An 18,103-nucleotide genomic window follows, 5' to 3' on the forward strand; every position below is an offset into this window, starting at 1 on the left:
AACGGCGATGCTGACCTTTCACCCATATCTATGAGGCCACTTTGCTTGGCTCTGAATGGCCTCATAGATATGGAGTAAGGCAAGTCAGCGCAAATCGTTGCATTGCCTTACTTTGTGTAAGGTGTTTTATTGTTGTTGCAGCGGGTGTTCCCACGCCGCAACCCATGGAATTTGACACAATTCCAGATTTACAAGGCCATGCAAACCTGGAGATGCATCAAAACCTTATGCATCCCCAACATCTTTATTTCACCTTCCTTTTCCTTGCCCTTTCCCTTTGACGCAGAGCAGCGCAGCAAGATGACTTGCTCCGTTACCCTGCACCAAATCCTCATAAATCTAGGTCTAAGTGTGATTGATTTTGTGATTGACTGCACTATGTGTGCAGTTCTGGATTTTGAGGTGCAGGTTGGTGGAAACTCTGAGTCATATCGGAAATGCCAGTCAGGCACTATCAGTGCCTGTCACTTCCCCAGTATGAAAGGCACAACTGGCTGGCCTCAGTCAGTCATAATGCTTCAGACGTTGTGCTAACAATCACATTGTATATGTGGGGTGTGGCAATTGAGGCATGTGAGATATGTGTGTGTGTGTGGAGGGGTGGTGGTACTCCTGGGCGATCACTGACCTGGCATCCTGGGCCACACATAACATCTAGTGCCCTGCAGCACAGACAAGCCATTTCTAGCATCATGGGGACCACACTTGACACAATTTTTGCCCTTTTTCGTGTACTGTGAGAAAATAGGTCTTCATGAAGCTCACTTCTGGCATAATTCTGACTCTGACATAATGATGGCAATTCGTGCCTCATTCTGAGCATCCTTAGCATTTTAATTACCCACTCTGATAATGCTGGCCATCCTTAGTATCTTGTTGGCATCTTTAACATTATGAGATAGTACTGCAAATCTATAGCAACAACAGGTTCATATTTAGATTATGAGATAATACAGTTCAATATCAGGTGGGAAGCTTTGTAAGAAAAAAGTATTTTCGAAAAGAGTTTGTATTTTATTAATGAAACTCCATTTTTTTGTTTATAGGAAACGATATTCACTGTCCATTATATGGACTGTTGTTGCAATAATTGCTGGAGCAATAGTAGCTGCTAGGTAAGTATACATATTCTAATTCAATAATGCAGTTTTCAGTCCATGCGTCAATATGAATTAATGGGATTGGTCTCAGAGGCTCCTTTCAGCAGGTTGGAATTCTTCACTGCACAATTTCCACATCATATGGTAGACATGAATGGGGACACTGCTAAGCCAATATATTGTGTTTTTCATATAGAGTATAAAATGAAAGTACAAGTTGAAATAAACCAGTGCCACTATCATAGCCTTATGGCAGTTGCAGTAATCAACAAAATTGTAGGGCTAGTGAAAATGAAATCACCCACCTTTAGTTTTGTCCCACCAAAGGACATAACATGCAATAACATCACATGAACCCTACCTAAGACATCACAATACATGACATCAACACACTGAATAAAAAGCCCACACTCTGTCCCTCATTACGAGTGGCCCGAGCAATGATCTGGATATTCCCCACTCCCGGAGTTATACCAGGGTATCAGTAACTCCGGGGGCTGGAAAAATCAGACCATAACAAGTTGGATCCTAAGGGTCCCTGCAGAAATGAGGAATTAGGAAATCAGTAATCCAGGGTCCAATTCCTCTGTAATTTAACTTTATCCTCTGGGTTTTCTGCTTTCAGAGGAAATGCAGCAGATCTCATAATTCTGATGGGGCTGGTTACTGCAGTTACACGGCCCATCCAACTTAAGAGGCCACTAATATTGAGGGATGAAGTGTGAAATGAATACAGTGACTTACAGGTCTTAATACAACTGATTTCATTATCAACCAATAACTAAGGTGCAGCAGCGTTATGTCATGAGTGCAGCTGCAGAAGGCCAGGGGAGCTGCTGTGATAGACGAGGGGCTTTGCCATCACATTCCCATACACAGCCATCATGTAGTGAAATGCACTTGTTGCGTGCCTAGATACAGCTGTCCTGTCCTCCAGTTGAGAAGTCATCTGCTCAGGTGCCCTAAGGTAACTATAACTCATGCCTTTGCCATGCAGAGCTAATTACTCCACATATTATATTATTGATAATATATTCAGTGTCATCTTTCATACTCTCACTGCAACATTTGCAATAAACTTATTGATGAGATAACTGTGCATGGCGAGGGTGCGAGTTATAGTTACCTTAGGGTGCAAGTTTTAGTTACTTGAAAGAACTCTAACTATAACTTTTAAATTTCTATAGTTTTATACGAGTAAGTTCAGAACCTAACTATAACGGTCCTGTAACCTTTGTGTTTTTCAGTGACTATATATATATATATTATAGAGCAACTACAACACAACCTCCCTATGATTGAGATTTCTAACTACGAAGAGTGTTCTCCTGGAGTAGGGAAAGGGGTTCATCCTACTGGGCAGGCTTTTATGTCAAAATGAAAAGCTTTGATTGCTTTTGGAAAAAAGAGGACTCAAGTTCCCAACCCATGCAGGGTGGCAAGCTTCATCATAATGGTGCTCCTTCACTAGCAATACATTTGATTGGAGGCTCATCCAGAGCTTTTACTGTCAACAGTTTTTTGGTATGCCAGAAAGTTCATAATGGTTTCAGATTGTCTTACACATAGTAAATATGCTTTATTTATTTGATAGTTATCCCTACCTATTCAAGGTTAAAAACATATGGGTTAAAGTATGAATTAGAACTCCTCCCTTATGTTATAACTATGGTCATCATGTTTCTGCCCTCCTATATTTTGCTGAAATGTCATAGGGCTTTCGTCAGGACCAGAGAAACCCTACAGTCTGGCTAAGTCCAACCCTTCAAACCCAATCTTAAATTGTGTAGGTAGTGGTGAAATAATGTAACCTGCCTACCAGGGTAATCTGATGGATAGGATATTGTCCTGTAAAAGTCAATCAAAGTGTGAATGTCACACATAGCCATAGCCAAATGTGACCCATAGACATATACATAGTCATAGAAATAACAACGCAGAGCAAATTCATCACACCTGATGTGTTTCTATAGTACTAGATGCAGAGAGCATACTCTTGGTGCCTAACCCCAATAAACTTTAACCACCAACTCACATCACCAGACTCGTGTCAACAGCAAACCATTGTGGTGAGCCAAAAAACCTTGTTGAACTTGTTTTTTTATTGTTCATCTAATCTACATTGGTTTAGACCTAAGATGTATGGGAGGGGAAGCCACCAGACCTTATGATTAGTCCAAAGCGAGGGGCCTGGGGAGAAGGTGAGCACAATATTCGTAAAAGAGATGGGACCACTACTAAAGGTAAATGTAAATGAGAGACAATGTTAAATCACTAATGAAATAGGAGGGTGCCCGCCATACATGTTATCAAGAGGTCTCCCATTGGTAAACCTGTTTCTGTACCTCACAGTCTCCATGTGTAGCGGAGACAAGCTCAGTTCCTCCTAATGAACCCTGCTCGTGTGATGCTGCAAATGATTTAATTCCATTAATGCGTACATTTGTGGTGGCTGTTTAGGAGGAGAAAAGTCAATTTAGGGATGTGGCCGAGCTGGAGAGGGATATGGACAACAGCAATCTCAAAAGTAGTGACTTGAAACATCGAGAAATCAAAAACAATTTGTAAGAAAGATGAGATTTCAGGGGACGAATGTATGCACAGGTGGTCAAGTGGTGATAAGGATACTAGTGGATCATAACAATGTATCAGATTTTACTCATTCCATGACGGTGGTGAAATTGTTCAACAATACACATAAAAAAGAGGAAGGGCATATCTAAATATATGAAAACTAGAGAGGGTAGCACCCGAGAGAGACTATTGCGAGACTGAATGAGGAAAAGAAAATTCTTCACGAAAATAAAAGAGTTGCATTTTAATGAACAATTATGTTTCTTAACATTTTATATTACAGAAATATTATTATCATGAATATTGTTTTCAATGTATCTAGTTGTATAGGTTTCTTTCGTTTTCTTAGCAAAGGAGGTCACTGCTAAGGATACTCTTTATGGGGAGGTACCTTAGTTAGATAGGAATACAGAACTTTAGTGCATCACATTAGCTTTGGGGCATTAGTGGAATGCTGGAGAGAGTTCTGTATTGAGTCTAGTGTTAAACACCTCTTGGTGGATGGGGTGCTTAAGAGGACTGACGCTACCTCTTTACTTACCTTCCTTTCCTTTATATTCTTGGATGTTCTTACATTTGTCAAGACTTCATGGTAATACATCAATATTCAATTTGTTTTACCCAAAGGACATTTTGTTCTGTGTGATTATAAAATCAGAAAAAGGTAGACTTGGGAGGAAGTTTTGCAATTATGGAAAAACCGGAAATAAATGATGTGTACACCTCCCACCAAGGGCCTGTGAACAAGCTAGTGGGTACATTCTGATCTCTGTGCAAATATGTTTGTTAAGGGATTTCAGGCACACCCTGCAGTTTTCCCAGGAACTACTGCACCAGGAAAAGGCAAAACGTGCATTATTTGGTGTGATAAATTCCACACCCGCATGTTACATGTCATTCCCAGTGCAGATGTTTGTAACAGTAGGTATTTACCACACCCTCTAAATACCTTGTACAGGGGTAATGGTGCTTACTGGGTGAAGTAAATATCGCTGAGTTTCAAAACCCCTCATGTCAGTGGCCAACTGTAAAATCCCTTCAGGGGTCCTGGGAAGTACTTTCTGGACAGGACTCCTAAGAAAGAGCTTTTAACTCTTAACTTTATTACGGGTTCCTACTCACAGTCCTTCAATGCCAGTAGCACCATGCTGCTCTTTATTGAAAAATGGCACATGTCGATAAAGTGTCTTTGACACTGCTCCCACTTTATCTTTTTATCTCTCTTTTATTTTTCAGTCATGATCTTTCTTTTAATTTGGAAGGATATATTATTGTACTGTTGAATGACCTCTTCACTGCTGCTAATGGAGTTTATACCAAGGAGAAGATTGACCCAAAGGTAACCAGATATATTTTAAAGCATGTTTTTGTAAAGCAAACCAAGAAACGTGACCCGTCCGGGCGTGTCTGTGTTAGGAACAAAAATACAGCAACCTCAAATGATAACTATAGTAACTATAGATTAGCGCGGAATGCCCCGGTTACTTACTGGTAATCTTCATTACTCCGAGTCAAGGTCTTCCCCGCCACAGTATTTACTCAATAAGCTTTAGCCTCCCTGACAGAAAACTCAAAATTCAAAAGTTAGCGCATAGCTTCCCACTTCTCCAATATGGCTGGCTTCCCCTTCATTATATAAAAAGGAAGTCAACCCCATCCACATCCAGTATTCGAAAGCCTAAAAAAAAAAATTAAGCCATTCGCCACAGGGCTGGGAGTGATGTGAAGCCATACTATGGCGAGAAAGATCTGGACTCAGAGTAATGAAAAGTACTGGTACGTACCGCGGCATTACCTGTTTGTCCGTCTTCCTCACCCCAGTATTTACTCAGTGAGCTAATACCAGATCTAGAATCGGCTTCATTATTAATGCAATGAAAACTTATACCAATGGAAGATACAGCATCATACATGTTTAATACAAAATATCACAATATGTTCCCTTACATACACATCAAACTATACTTTAATTCAGTACTGATATAGAAGCTACTCCTCCTCCTACTTCCAACCTATAGTGTTCCATAAAAGTATGAGGAGTTACCTTTGTTGCTGTATTGTATATTTCTTCAGTTGAAACCCTGTTAAAAGCATCCCAGGAAATGTACATGGACCTAGTTGACCTCCCCTGAACCTGACTCTCCACCTCCTGATCCTGAGACTTGTAAGCCAACAGAATCACTTGTTTAATTCACAGACTCAGATTAGAGTTTGAGGGTTTCAAACCATTCCTCACCGGCCCAAGAGTCAGAAAAAGGCTGCCCACTTTCCTGAAACTCTCTGTCCTGGAAAGGTAAATCAGCAAACCCCTTTTTATATCCAACAGATGCAAAAAGGCCTCCTCCTCAGACTTAGGATCAGGAAAAAATACAGGCAGCACCATCTCCACAGACCTGTGTAAATATCAGGACACCTTCGAGATGAAAGAGGGGTGAGCTTTTACAATCACCTTATCTGCCAAAATCCTTTAAAAAGTTCAGACCTTGGGAAAGAACCCAGCTCAACAATTCTCCTTGCTGAGGAGAGGTGAAAATATCACATTTAAGTGTCAGGAATTTTAAGTCTACAGACTCCAGAGGTTCAAAAGGCTTCTCCTGTAAAGCTTTCACCACCAAAGGCAAGCCCCAAGGTGGCTCTGCTGACATAGGTCTTGGCTTTTTGAAAGAAAAAGACTTCAACAATCAAGACACCAGAGGTTCTAGATGATCAAACCGAGGACTTTTAAATCTCTAAGCGCTGCCAACTGCACTTTAATAGTCAAAGTGGCCAATCCCAAAGCAAACCAATCTGACAAGAAGTCAAGAACTTCAATGGGTTTCACATCATCAGACTAAAAGCCCTTCATTATACACCATTATATACACCATTTTGAAAAATGTGCTCAATGCTTGGCATATGCTTTTAAATTAGGACGTCTAGATTGTTGGATAAAATCTGCCAGCACAGTAGAACAATGTTTAGCCATAAAGCTCATCCTTTCAACAACCAGGCCTGAAGGTGTATTGTCTGTAGCATGGTGACAGGGAGGTGGGGACCAACCAGTGGATATGGGTGACATGGAATCTCCCACTGCGGCTGAACTGCTAATTCTAACAATAGGGGAAAAGACTACTTAAGCCTTGTCCATTCTGATTTTCTGTAATACTTTGGGAATCAAAGTAATTTGAGGAAATGCATACAACAGCCCCACTGGCTACGTGAACAACCTTGGCCTCCTTCCAAGAAATAATTGTACAAAATCATGGCAGCTTAGCACTTGGCATTCTTCTTCGAGGCAAACAAGTCTATCCTCGGGATCCCAAACTTCTTGTACAACTGCAGAAATACATCCTTCGCCAAAGACAACAAGCTCAATCAAGGAAAAGCCTGAACGAGCTTGTCTGCCACCCTGATCTCCTTTACTGATAAGTAAATCGCTGTCAGAGACCAGACCTCTTGTTCTGCCCAGCTGCAAGTATCTTCACTCAGTCGACTGAGGCACTGGACCCTGCAACCCCCACTTGGTGAATCACATATCCCATAACCACTGTGTTGTTCTTCGGACCTGTACATGATGAATCATCAACTGAGGGGCAAATGTCAGGGGATCCAACTGTACTGCCTTCAATTCCCTGTAATTGGATAAGTAATCAGATTTGATCTTTGACCATCACCCCTGTTCTGACAAGTCTTCCAGGGTTGCGACCCCAGCCCTGCTTGCTGACATCTGTGGTGACAATTCTGGAGGGTACTAAATGGAAAAGATCAAGATTTGCATTGTCCACACACCAGTTTAAACTCTTCCTGAATCCTCCTGTCACCAGAACCCCCTGAGCGTAACCCTAAGAACTCAGCAACCAGTGGAAGAGTAGGTGACTGATCATAGGGTACACATGCAGGCATGGGCAGAGAAGAACCATAAGAGAAGCTGACATCAGGCCCTGAAGTCTTAACCATTGTTTTACTGGGGGACAATGCTGTGCTAGCAACCTCTGGATGTCTGCCACCCGAGTCAGTTTCTATTCCATTGGGAGAAACACCTTCCCCACCAATGTCATAAAAAGTGCACCAATGACAGTCAGTTCTTGCGTTAGAGTGAGACACGATTTCCTGTGACTCATGAACAATCTGTGAGCCTGCAACACACTGAAGACCTCCTTGACCTGATGTTCCACCTTAGAGAAAGAAGAAGCAGAAATCAGCATATTATCCAGAAGAGGAAAATCCTTTATCCCCTTCACATGCCCAGTACCTCCAGGGGGTGCCAGCACTTTAGTAAAAACCCTAGGTGAAGAGCTTAAACCAAATGGCAATACCTTGAACTGATTATGTTGACTCTGCTCATAAAAATTAGAGAAATCTCTGCTGAAATGGGACATGCAGATATGCAACCTGTGAGTCCAAGGATGCTAGAAAGTCCCCTGGTTGATAAAGAGGAGAATATTTAGAAGCACCATCATTTTGAATTTTAAATGGGGTTTAAAATGGTTCAACTATTTCAGATCTACCACTGGTCTAAATTCACCTGACTGATTTTCAACCACAAAGAGAAAAGAATACACACCCTTTCCTCTTTGTGAATGCTGTACAGGTACAATAGCTCCTTTTTTCTGGAGCGTTTGAATTCCATCTTGCAGGCCTTGCCTTTTCACTATATTTACCATACATGGTGTGGCCTGAAAAGCATCTGGTGGGGAAGTCACAAAACCAACCTGGAAACCTTCCTTTACCACTTGTAGTACCCAAGTCCTTTCCCAACACTTGATGAAAGGAGAAATCTGTCCTTTAGCTTGGCTGTGTGAACGGATGGTCATATAGTCAGGTTTTGTGGTGGGATGAAAGGATGCTGCTCCAGCTTGAAACTGGGACTTATCGGTGGAAGGGGCACCAAGGCCTCACCTCCTACCCCTAAAGGCTGTTTCAGCTTACACTGCCTGGTCGCAACAAATGCCCTTTTATTTCTAAAGCAATTCTGCCTCATGACCTTTTCTGGGGCCTCAGCTGATTTCTTAATCATCTCCTTTAAAGGGAACTCAAGGAGTTTAACGCCAGAAAAGGTATTGTTCATCAGTAATGCTTTCTGTGCATTATCCACCTTCCAAGATCTCAACCATAACTGACATCTGGCTGCTATGGATGAACCTGCTGTTGATGCAGCTGTGCCCAGGGAATCAAGGGAAATGTCTTATAACAGACTAAACTGCTGGTCCATCATGGCTAGTGTAGGAGTAATGTCCTCCCCTTGATCCATCACTTCCACAAGAGACTGAAAACCTTTCATCAGTGACTGAATGGCATAGGATGCAGCAAAAGTTCATTTCACAGCCACCTGAATCCTTTTATCCACTGTATCTGCTGAAGCATCATCCTCAGAAATGATAGCACCCTGGGATGCCAACCCTGCCATTAAGTAATCCACCTTGATGGATGCTGAAAATTTCTCAGTGAACTCCTGCAAAGGATACCTCTTTATCAAAAATATAGGAAAGGCATGCTTGTCTTCCTCTTTCCATTCGTGCTCCATTACTTTCTTAACTGAAGAACTGAAAAATGGAGTGGCATGGATTCAGGGTCTTTTCTTTGATAGTGGGAGAGGAACTTTTCACTCTTCTCCTGCAAAACCAATTCTAACAACTCTAGGTTTTGCCAAATGGGTTGCAGGACTTCTTTCAATTCTTATCCCTTCACATATTTTCCTTTAACTTCATCCTCCTCTGCATCAGACTCTGCAGTGGCCACATTCTCCAGACAAGGCTTTGTAGGAGAAGGAACGGGCTCCCTTTCTTGAAAAGCAGCTGCCACTGCTGCCTGGATATCATTTGCTGTATCTCAGCCAAAGCAGGAGCCAACTCTTAATCTCCAGGCTCCTCCTCATTGTGGGTCTTCTTGGTATCTTTGCCTTCAGTCTCCATACAGTAAATGTAACAAGCCACTGTAAGCAGGAAAACCTCATGATGACTACAGCAGCATCAATCTCCTAGCAGCCGCATCAACCTATACTCATAATGCCTGGTGCCCGTTAGCAAAGGCGTCTGAAGCTGTAAAACAGCATGCATGCTGACACACGATTATTCATTAAGAGCCTGTTCATTCTGAGTCCCAGCGCACACCAACAAACACGCTGCTGCTAAGTTCCCTCCTGCTGCTATGGAAACTGCCTGGATGCGCTCACTCATGCCGTCTGCAATTCTCCAAAGCAGTCCATCAGCGCGATCCTGCTGGGAGGTAGCAATTACAGCCCTTGCTTGTTCCCAGTACCCAAGCAGGCAGAATAGACACCAGCACCCACCCCCCAAAATCCGCCCAGCTAATGGGAAAGACCCAGATTACACAATTGTTTAAGTGGCTAAAAATGGCTCTTGCATGGTCACACCAACAATAAATTCAAAACTACCTTAAATGCAAAGTGTCGGGTCTGCTAGTGCTACACCTAAAATTTGCTGGCCATAATGCGTCTGCTAAAGCCAGACCTCTGCCCCAGTAAATTTTTCTCTTCGAATTTGATTGAAGAATTACTTGACTCAAAGTTTCACAGAACCTAAAAAACATGATGTGGGTTGGGTTGGCTTTCTTTTTATATAATGATGCTGAAAAGGGTAATCAGACATATTGGAGGGATGGTAACCTAGTACGCTAACTTTTGACTTGGGAGTTTTCTGTCAGGGAGACAAAAGCTGATTGAATAGATACTGTGGTGAGGAAGATGGACGACGAGGTAATGATTGGGGATGTTTATATGAGTAGACCAATCGGAAGAACATTTTTTGTTTACACTCAACTGCTGTTTTTTTTATTGTGGCAGACATACGAAGATTTAAAACCATGGTCCTAGAAAAATGTAATTTTAAAACAGTATTTTTATTTATTTGACTCTTAAATATTCCTCTTGAAATCTTGATATTTATGTTGGCTCTGAATTAATTGTCAATTACCTTTTTGCGTCCAGCGTTGAGCGGACATCTGACCTTGATTGGTGTGCTGGTTTTTGTAGACAATTTGAAATCAAAAGAGATTAAAGCACCACGTAAGCATTTTGCTAGGATCTGGCTTTGGATTTGTGTTTGACTGTCATATGGTGTACATTTTGGGCCTCATTACAAGTTTGGCAGTCTGACTGTAACACTGCTGCTGTCCCGGCCGCCAAAAGACCGCCAAGTTGGGAGATTATCGAACCTCCATACTAAGAGTCACCCAGCTAAGTCTGCCAAAAAACTGCCAAAAATCTGAAACTGCCAGGACACTGGAGGACAGAAAAGAGGCGGTCCCACCACTAGCACTGCCAGCCCGACAAAAATCTTCCAACATATTACGATCCACAAATTACGAGAGCGGTTCTTCCATGGAGGGGAACCATTAGCAGTGTGAACCGCGGTGGTCTTTAGTGCATGGTATGATAGATACAATGTCCTGTGTGTGATGTGTATGTCGATTGGTCAGTTGTTTGGTTGTGTGTTTGTGTGTGTTTGTTCCTGGTTGGTTGTACGTTGTGTTGCATGTGTGATGTCTCCCTGGCTAGTGTCTGTTGTGAGTGCTTGCTAATGAATTGATGGTGCGGTTGTGGTGTTGTTGTGATGTTGTGTGGTATTGTGTGTGACTGGGCCTGTGCTGTGTTTCTGTGCCCAAGTGTGTGTTTTTGACGTATGCGAGTGTGCATGTCAGTTTAAGGTTACGTGTAAATGTCGCCCTTGCACCCCCTTCCAGATGGTATGTTATGTGAGTGTACAAACATTGGCAATATACAAAAGTAACAGGCACGTGTGTGTACTTACGGTTGCTGTCATCATCATGGGTAAAGATTCTGAAGTCTTTGGATGAGCAGGAGCAGCAGGATAACGTCTAGTTGTGGTCCCATGGCAGTTCTGGGCGAGAATGGGATTCTGAAGATGAGTATCTCTTGTTATGCAGTTCGTTTCTGACTGGGTTTCCATGGTGGTGTGACCACGGCAGAAGCCTTGGCAATGTGCTACCTCGTAATCTGTCCTGTGGAAACATGGTATCTGCTGCCCTGCAGGTGCCTTTTGTCGTCCGTGGCAGCCTAACCGCAGTGGCGGTGCCGGCGGTGCTATGGCTGTATTATGTTCGGAATACCACAATGGTCATAATTTGTCAGTCGTCTCCGCCAGCCTGTTGTCAGTTCAACTGCCGACATGGCAGTCCTGAGACCGCCAAACTCGTAATGAGGCCCTCAATTCTTCCGTTTATAACTGTTCATATTTTACTCTTCTTAGTTTCTTATTTTTTTAGCTCTTGTCTGTAGTGACTGAGTGATGGGTTTGGACCGCAATCCTAAGACCACCTGGCAACATAATCTTTACTATTAGTGGTTTGTGTCACTATTACAACCACACTGGAGTCTGTCTTACTTCCACCCATGGCCCTACCACAGGACAGTCCAGTAGCTTCTGCTGCACCTCAGCACCATCAGCACCATTAGAGACAGGTTGATCTGGGAAACACTCTATAAGACGTTTACCAGCATTTTGAATAAAGATAATGGAAATACACTCGTACATTAACAAAGTCCTGAGGGTGGTAAGCTGAAGGATGTGGTAATATAATGTGTTTTTAAAGCCACACTGATGTTGATGTATGAAGGATGTGTGATAAAACGCTCTGTTAAAGCCACATTGATGTTGAGGTGTGAAGGATGTGGTGATCTAAAGCACTGGTAAAGCCACATTTCACTATGTCTGATAACTGGTACACAGCTTTATGGACTAAAGCCATGATGTTTATTACTAATTCATTCTCCACTGTCCACTCCCCTGACACCAACATGAACCTTCAGAAAGGCATGAAAAGGGTTGAAGGACATTTTTTAAGTGGTGCACATCATGACAAATAGCCTAGAATGATAGCTAACATTCGACTTATCGAGGGCCGAACGCTCTATCACAATATGCCTATTGCTCTAGAGTGTGCAAAATGTCCTTGCCGTTCTTGATGGCCCCTTGCTCCTTTCCACAAGCAGCCACTGGTAACTGTCAGTGAATGCTACCATCCATGCAGATGAATGTATATCCTAGAACTCACAGGTTGCTCGCTAGGGTCCCCTGTAACTACTTCTGGCCCCCCTCTCCTTCACCAGGTAGAAGATGGGACTCAAAGCAAGCAGCAAAGGGGACAAGGAATGGTAGCAACTGAGGGAGAGCAGTGCATGAGAGTGGCTGTTTGCCGCTTAGGTCTCTACTGGGCATCTACTCATAAAAATGCGGACATTGGCCACATAAACATAACGAAATTGAGAGTAGGATAATTTGTACCTCAGTACACTTTACACAGGATTAAAGTGCAACTTGTGCATGGAGAAAATGCGCGTGATGCAGAAAGGGTAATTGGCAACACGTGCACACTTGCTCTGCAAATGTGCAAATCATGCATATATGCAAGATGTATGTGGGCGTAAGCATCCAAGTATACTCCTATCATGCATTTAAAAATCCAGCACTCTCTATTACTACTTTGCACCCCATCGCTCCATCTTTTTCTGTGTTATATTGAGCATTAATTTTGATAGTAAAATAAGAGATATATACTGTTTTTAGATATATGTCACAATGACAATCGATTTTACTACTGTATGTAGATAGATATTGAAATGAAAAGTTAAGTACACTGCCTGCTTTTTTGTACAAATTTGCAACCTATATTTGTGTTTTTGTCCGATATGTTATACAGCTCTTTGAAGCCCAGTAGGCTTAAACTTGCACTTGATAAATCAATTATAATTAAACATAGAGTCAGTAATAGACATGAAGATCACATATACAAAGGAGGAAATGCCATGGTAGACGCGCTGATTCATAATACAGAATAAGCAAAATTGCTCCAATTTACCATGAGAATTGCTCCTGCCCAAGACAGGTATTAAAACCAGAAAGCTCGCATGAGGGAAGTAGGAAGTTTTGAAAGATAACAGCACCAGCCCATATTGCTATGCAGTTGCTGATCACAGGAGGGGAGGAGGCAGATTGTTTTGGCATGTCCGACAAAGAGGCATCTGAGAAGTATTCCTAGCCTTTTCATGACATTATTCTTATTCCGTGTGGGTGAGGATGATCTCACATCCTCTGCACTCACGTACTCCTTCCCCATGGACAAATGCTTGTTGCACTGTGGTGCTTTACAGAGCAACAGTGGTAGCAAAGCTGCGATTTTAGTTTAGAAAGTCCTGATGATTTCACCAGGTGCTGCTGTGCATCGTTTCACTGAACCAGAGGTGTGGCAAGTGTGAAGTATTTGCACAGAATTTCAGTATACTGGTCTAAAAATTGAAAACTGCAAACTTACAAACTCTACAACAGTAAAAGTCCAATACACCCTAAAATGCCATTGCGGACTAGCTAATATTGGCAAAACAAGCCCGAATACCAAAAAAATGACCATACAGCATAAATCAGAAATCCACTGTAAGATTAAAGCAGCGCTCATGATTACACATTTCATGGGCACATGAAGAGACACACTACTAATGGACCATGTGTGTTATCTGCAGTTAAACCAGACCACAAAGGACATAGGACCTGAGTTATATTTTGACGGACAGCCTGTCGTTTCACCAGGGGGACAAAGTAAATTACTCCGTCCCCATGATGGAATGGCCATCCGTCAAATGTTTAAATGACTGCCAAGCAGGAGGTTATTTATAATGCATTGTCAGGAACTGCCATCAGGTGGACTCCTACTAATACATATCACTGTTAGATACAAGGCCACATCAGCATGATGCAGCCCTGCATTAAACAATTGACTTTTTTTTAATAAAAAAAAAACAATCCTGAAACAGGATTTTCTCTTTGAAAATAAAAAACTTCATCTCCCATGTTGGGGGGAGCATTATCTGTTTTTTACTGTCCCTCACTGCCAGGGTTTGCTTGGCTGTGACGGACAGTCAAAAAATTGGCTACAAGTCCACCCATCCTAATTAGGTTGGTAGACATGTATCCATTTCGCCGACAGCCCTTACTCAATCGAGCCGCCAGAGAGACTTGGCTACAGCGGTGACAGAGTAGTCACCGCCATAGCAAACGCAAAGGTCTGCCTGCATTTAAATCGGGGGGCAGACCTTCATGTTGGAGATATGTATACTCTGTCATCGTTGCAACAGAGGGTACACACCTCTAACATTTAAATCAGAACTATTAGCTGGAAAGAACATTGCCTATCATTGAACTGTGTTTTGTCTTAAAAATTCCAAACCTGTCATAGAGGACTGAATGAATTACCTGAATCTAGAAACATACGATGAACAACACATACCAACGCAATGGCAATACCAATACACAATGAAAGATAAGACTCTAAGGCAGGACTACCAACCCCATGCACAGTGACAACTGGCATTCTTGCACCTGGGTCTCTTTGTAGGGTCACCCCAAAGTTTTTGCTTTTACCCTCCTACTTTTCTGAACTCATTTTTGCTGGCCTTAGGTCTCTGTGCACTTTGCCAGTGCTTACCAGTGCTTTAGGGTTTTGTACTAACTCCCTAAAATAGACTTACGCCTGATTGGCATATTTAATTTCTTTATAAGTCCCTAGTAAAGTGGTATACCATATACCTAGGGCTGGTAAATTGAATGCTTCTAGTGGACCTGCAGTTCTTATTGTGCCACCTACTTAGGTAGGCTCTTAACATATATCTCAAGCCTGGCATTGCACCCTGATGGCAGTTTTTAAACTGCCAACTCAACTTGACAAAATAACCCCCATTGCCAAGCCTTAAACTCTCCTTTATTACATATGTCACCCCTGATGTAGGCGGTAGGCAGCCCATAGGGCAGGGTGCATTTAATTTGAAGGTTCAACATGTACTTTTAAGCTTTACATGTGCTGGTAGTGAAAAAACCCTGAGTTTGTTTTCCACTGCTGTGAGGCCTACTTCTCCCATAGGTAACATTAGGTTGTCTTCTTGGATTTAATAAGTGCTAACGTTTTATTAGGGATTAGGAGTAGGTAGGACCTTAATGTTTGGTGTCTAAACGACTGTAATTTGAAATCCTCTTTAAATGGCAAAGTCATATTTTAATTTACAATTTTGAAAATAGCACTTTTAGAAATGTCTCAAAAAACAAGGGCAGCCCTTACTCAACGAAAACCAGAATGAGAACCATGTCATAAATTATTTTAAAAAAACATTGGTTCTCATTAGTGAATCAAGAAAAGAAATGCAACAATGGCAGTAAATAATTGTTCTGTTCACAACACAAACTGATAGAGTCATCAATGCATATATCCATTCTTATTCTTTATATATTTTTCAAGTGCATAATGTCCCATGTGAAAGGAGGAACCAAGCAAAAATAATAATAACCAATATATACTTATACCAAAAAAGCAAGACAACACAAACATATGTGTTCCATAGAATGGCAACAAAATATATATATGTCTGTCTAAAGGAAGGATTACAATAAATCCATGGCCTTTTGTCAACTAGGGGTTTTTCTAGTTGATTTGTTAATGTTTTATGTGTTGACAGCATTTCAACTGAGTTGTGGATAATAGGTCTTATCAAGACCAACAAATATAGGCACACCTAAGAAATAACTAAAACAAACAAGATGACTCTATCTAGGCACAGGAATAGGTGTCATATTAGATATTAGAACATTGGAATGCTGGGGGCTCCATTGAAAACAATGGAGTGCTGCGGGCTTTTACTGGCCGGTAAAAGCCCGCAGCGCCAACATTCCAATATTCGCTTTGTTCACAGCAACAGCTGTGAACAAAGCCTCACGGAGCCCGAGGGGATTTTAATCCCCTCGGGCTCCGTGAACATTTTTTTTTTTTAATAGAACATTCTGCCCTGTGTGGCAGAATGTTCTAATAGCCTTAGAACCCGCCGTAGCGGGCTCTACCGGCTATTAAAGTCCCTCTCCCTTGTTAAATGCCCTCGCCTTCGGCTCGGGCATTTAACGCGGGTAGCGGGCCTTTAATAGCCGGTAGAGCCCGCTACGGCGGGTTCTAAGGCTATATTAGAACATTGGAATGTTGGGAGCTCCATTGGAGACAACAGAGATCTCTTGGCTTTTACTGGCTGGTGAAAGCCCAGAGTGTCAACATTCCAATGTTCTTTGTTCACAGTAACAGCTGTAAACAAAGGCCTCACAAGCCAGAGGGAATTTTCAATCTCCTTGGACTCTGTGAGGCCTTTGTTTTATTTATTAGAATAATCTGCCCTCTAGTGGTAAAATGTTCTAATAGCCTTATAGCTCTTCGTAGCTGGGCTTTACCAGCAATTAAAGTCCTGCTCTCTAGTTGAAAGCGCTCGCCTTCGGCTAGGGCATTTAACTCTGGAGCGCCCTTTATTGGCCAGTGGAGCCCGCTACGTTGGGCTCTAAGGCTATATTGGATGGCACTCTACTGCAAATTGTCTCCTTAAGGGCTGCACATTGGATATAGATATGAAAAAACACCCAAAGTGCTCAAAAGCACAGATACATACTCGGGCACAGCGTCAGTATCTTTGCAAGTGGAAAAATGAAAACAAGGATTTTAGAAATGTTTAAAAATTTGTAATTGTGCCAAAATTAAGTAAAATGAATGACTCATCCCTGGGAAGAGTGTACTGCACATGTCCACAGGTTGAAAATTCAATGTGTATTGCGTGATGTGTATAAATCGGGAAAAAATATATTCACTTAAAAAGAAATTCTTGCAGAACCGCGATCATTAGAATAGCAAGACCACAACCAGGCAGTTCAACACACAAATGGGGTCAGGCTAAAAACAATGGTCTCTCTGCACAAGAGGAAGTTCTCACAAAGCCATGATGGTCAGGCTTGCATCTCCGTCAGTGTTCGAGTGAAGACCTGGAAGCACGCTTCCCCGAGACACTGACAAGTATCAGAACGAGGCTTGGAACACGTGCATTCCTAGCTACGGATCGAGAAGGGGGACATGTACAGGCACGCATTTAATGTGCACAGATTTGAAGGACAACACAAATTAAATGAAAAGGAGTTAAAAATGAGGAAGATTGTATGCTATTGTTCCAGGTGTTGAAAAGAATGTTGTTGAGACATTAAATAAAATGAAATAAAACACAATTGTGTAGAGTCCAAATTATGCCCGGTGGTCCCATAAAAATAATTGTAATTGCATACATTGTGTTTGTACACCAGTTCAGCATGTAGAGTTGAGCCAGTTGTGGTGAGGCTTAGTTCAGGCATATTTCAGCATCAGTTATCCACATTGTACACAAGGATTCAGGCACTCAACACAGCCTAGGATGAGCACCATTTCACACTATGTTTAAGGGGTGAAGTAAACAAAGAATTGAAGAGAACAGTCAAGTTTACATCCAGACATTAATCAATATACCCCTGCAATGTTGAAAAGGAATCAATTGGGAAATATATTGATATTGCAAAAACAGTCTCATGTAAACATACTTATGGTTCTGTGCATTGTATTAATAAGTACAATAGGTAAAGGTATAAAACATTTTC

At 41.9% G+C, this 18,103-nt stretch overlaps 1 protein-coding gene across 2 annotated transcripts in view; it reads left to right on the forward strand.

Moving 5' to 3' along the window:
- The window catches only part of SLC35D2 (solute carrier family 35 member D2), a 344,284-nt gene that overhangs the window by 220,946 nt on the left and 105,235 nt on the right, over positions 1–18,103 (forward strand). For both annotated transcript variants that reach the window (XM_069227861.1, XM_069227869.1), the window contains 2 exons: positions 1,047–1,115; positions 4,911–5,013. In XM_069227861.1, coding sequence (XP_069083962.1) covers positions 1,047–1,115; positions 4,911–5,013 — 172 coding nt within the window. The remainder of the gene's footprint in view (positions 1–1,046; positions 1,116–4,910; positions 5,014–18,103) is intronic.

Source organism: Pleurodeles waltl, chromosome 1_1 (assembly GCF_031143425.1).
Source record: "Pleurodeles waltl isolate 20211129_DDA chromosome 1_1, aPleWal1.hap1.20221129, whole genome shotgun sequence".
NCBI lineage: Eukaryota > Metazoa > Chordata > Amphibia > Caudata > Salamandridae > Pleurodeles > Pleurodeles waltl.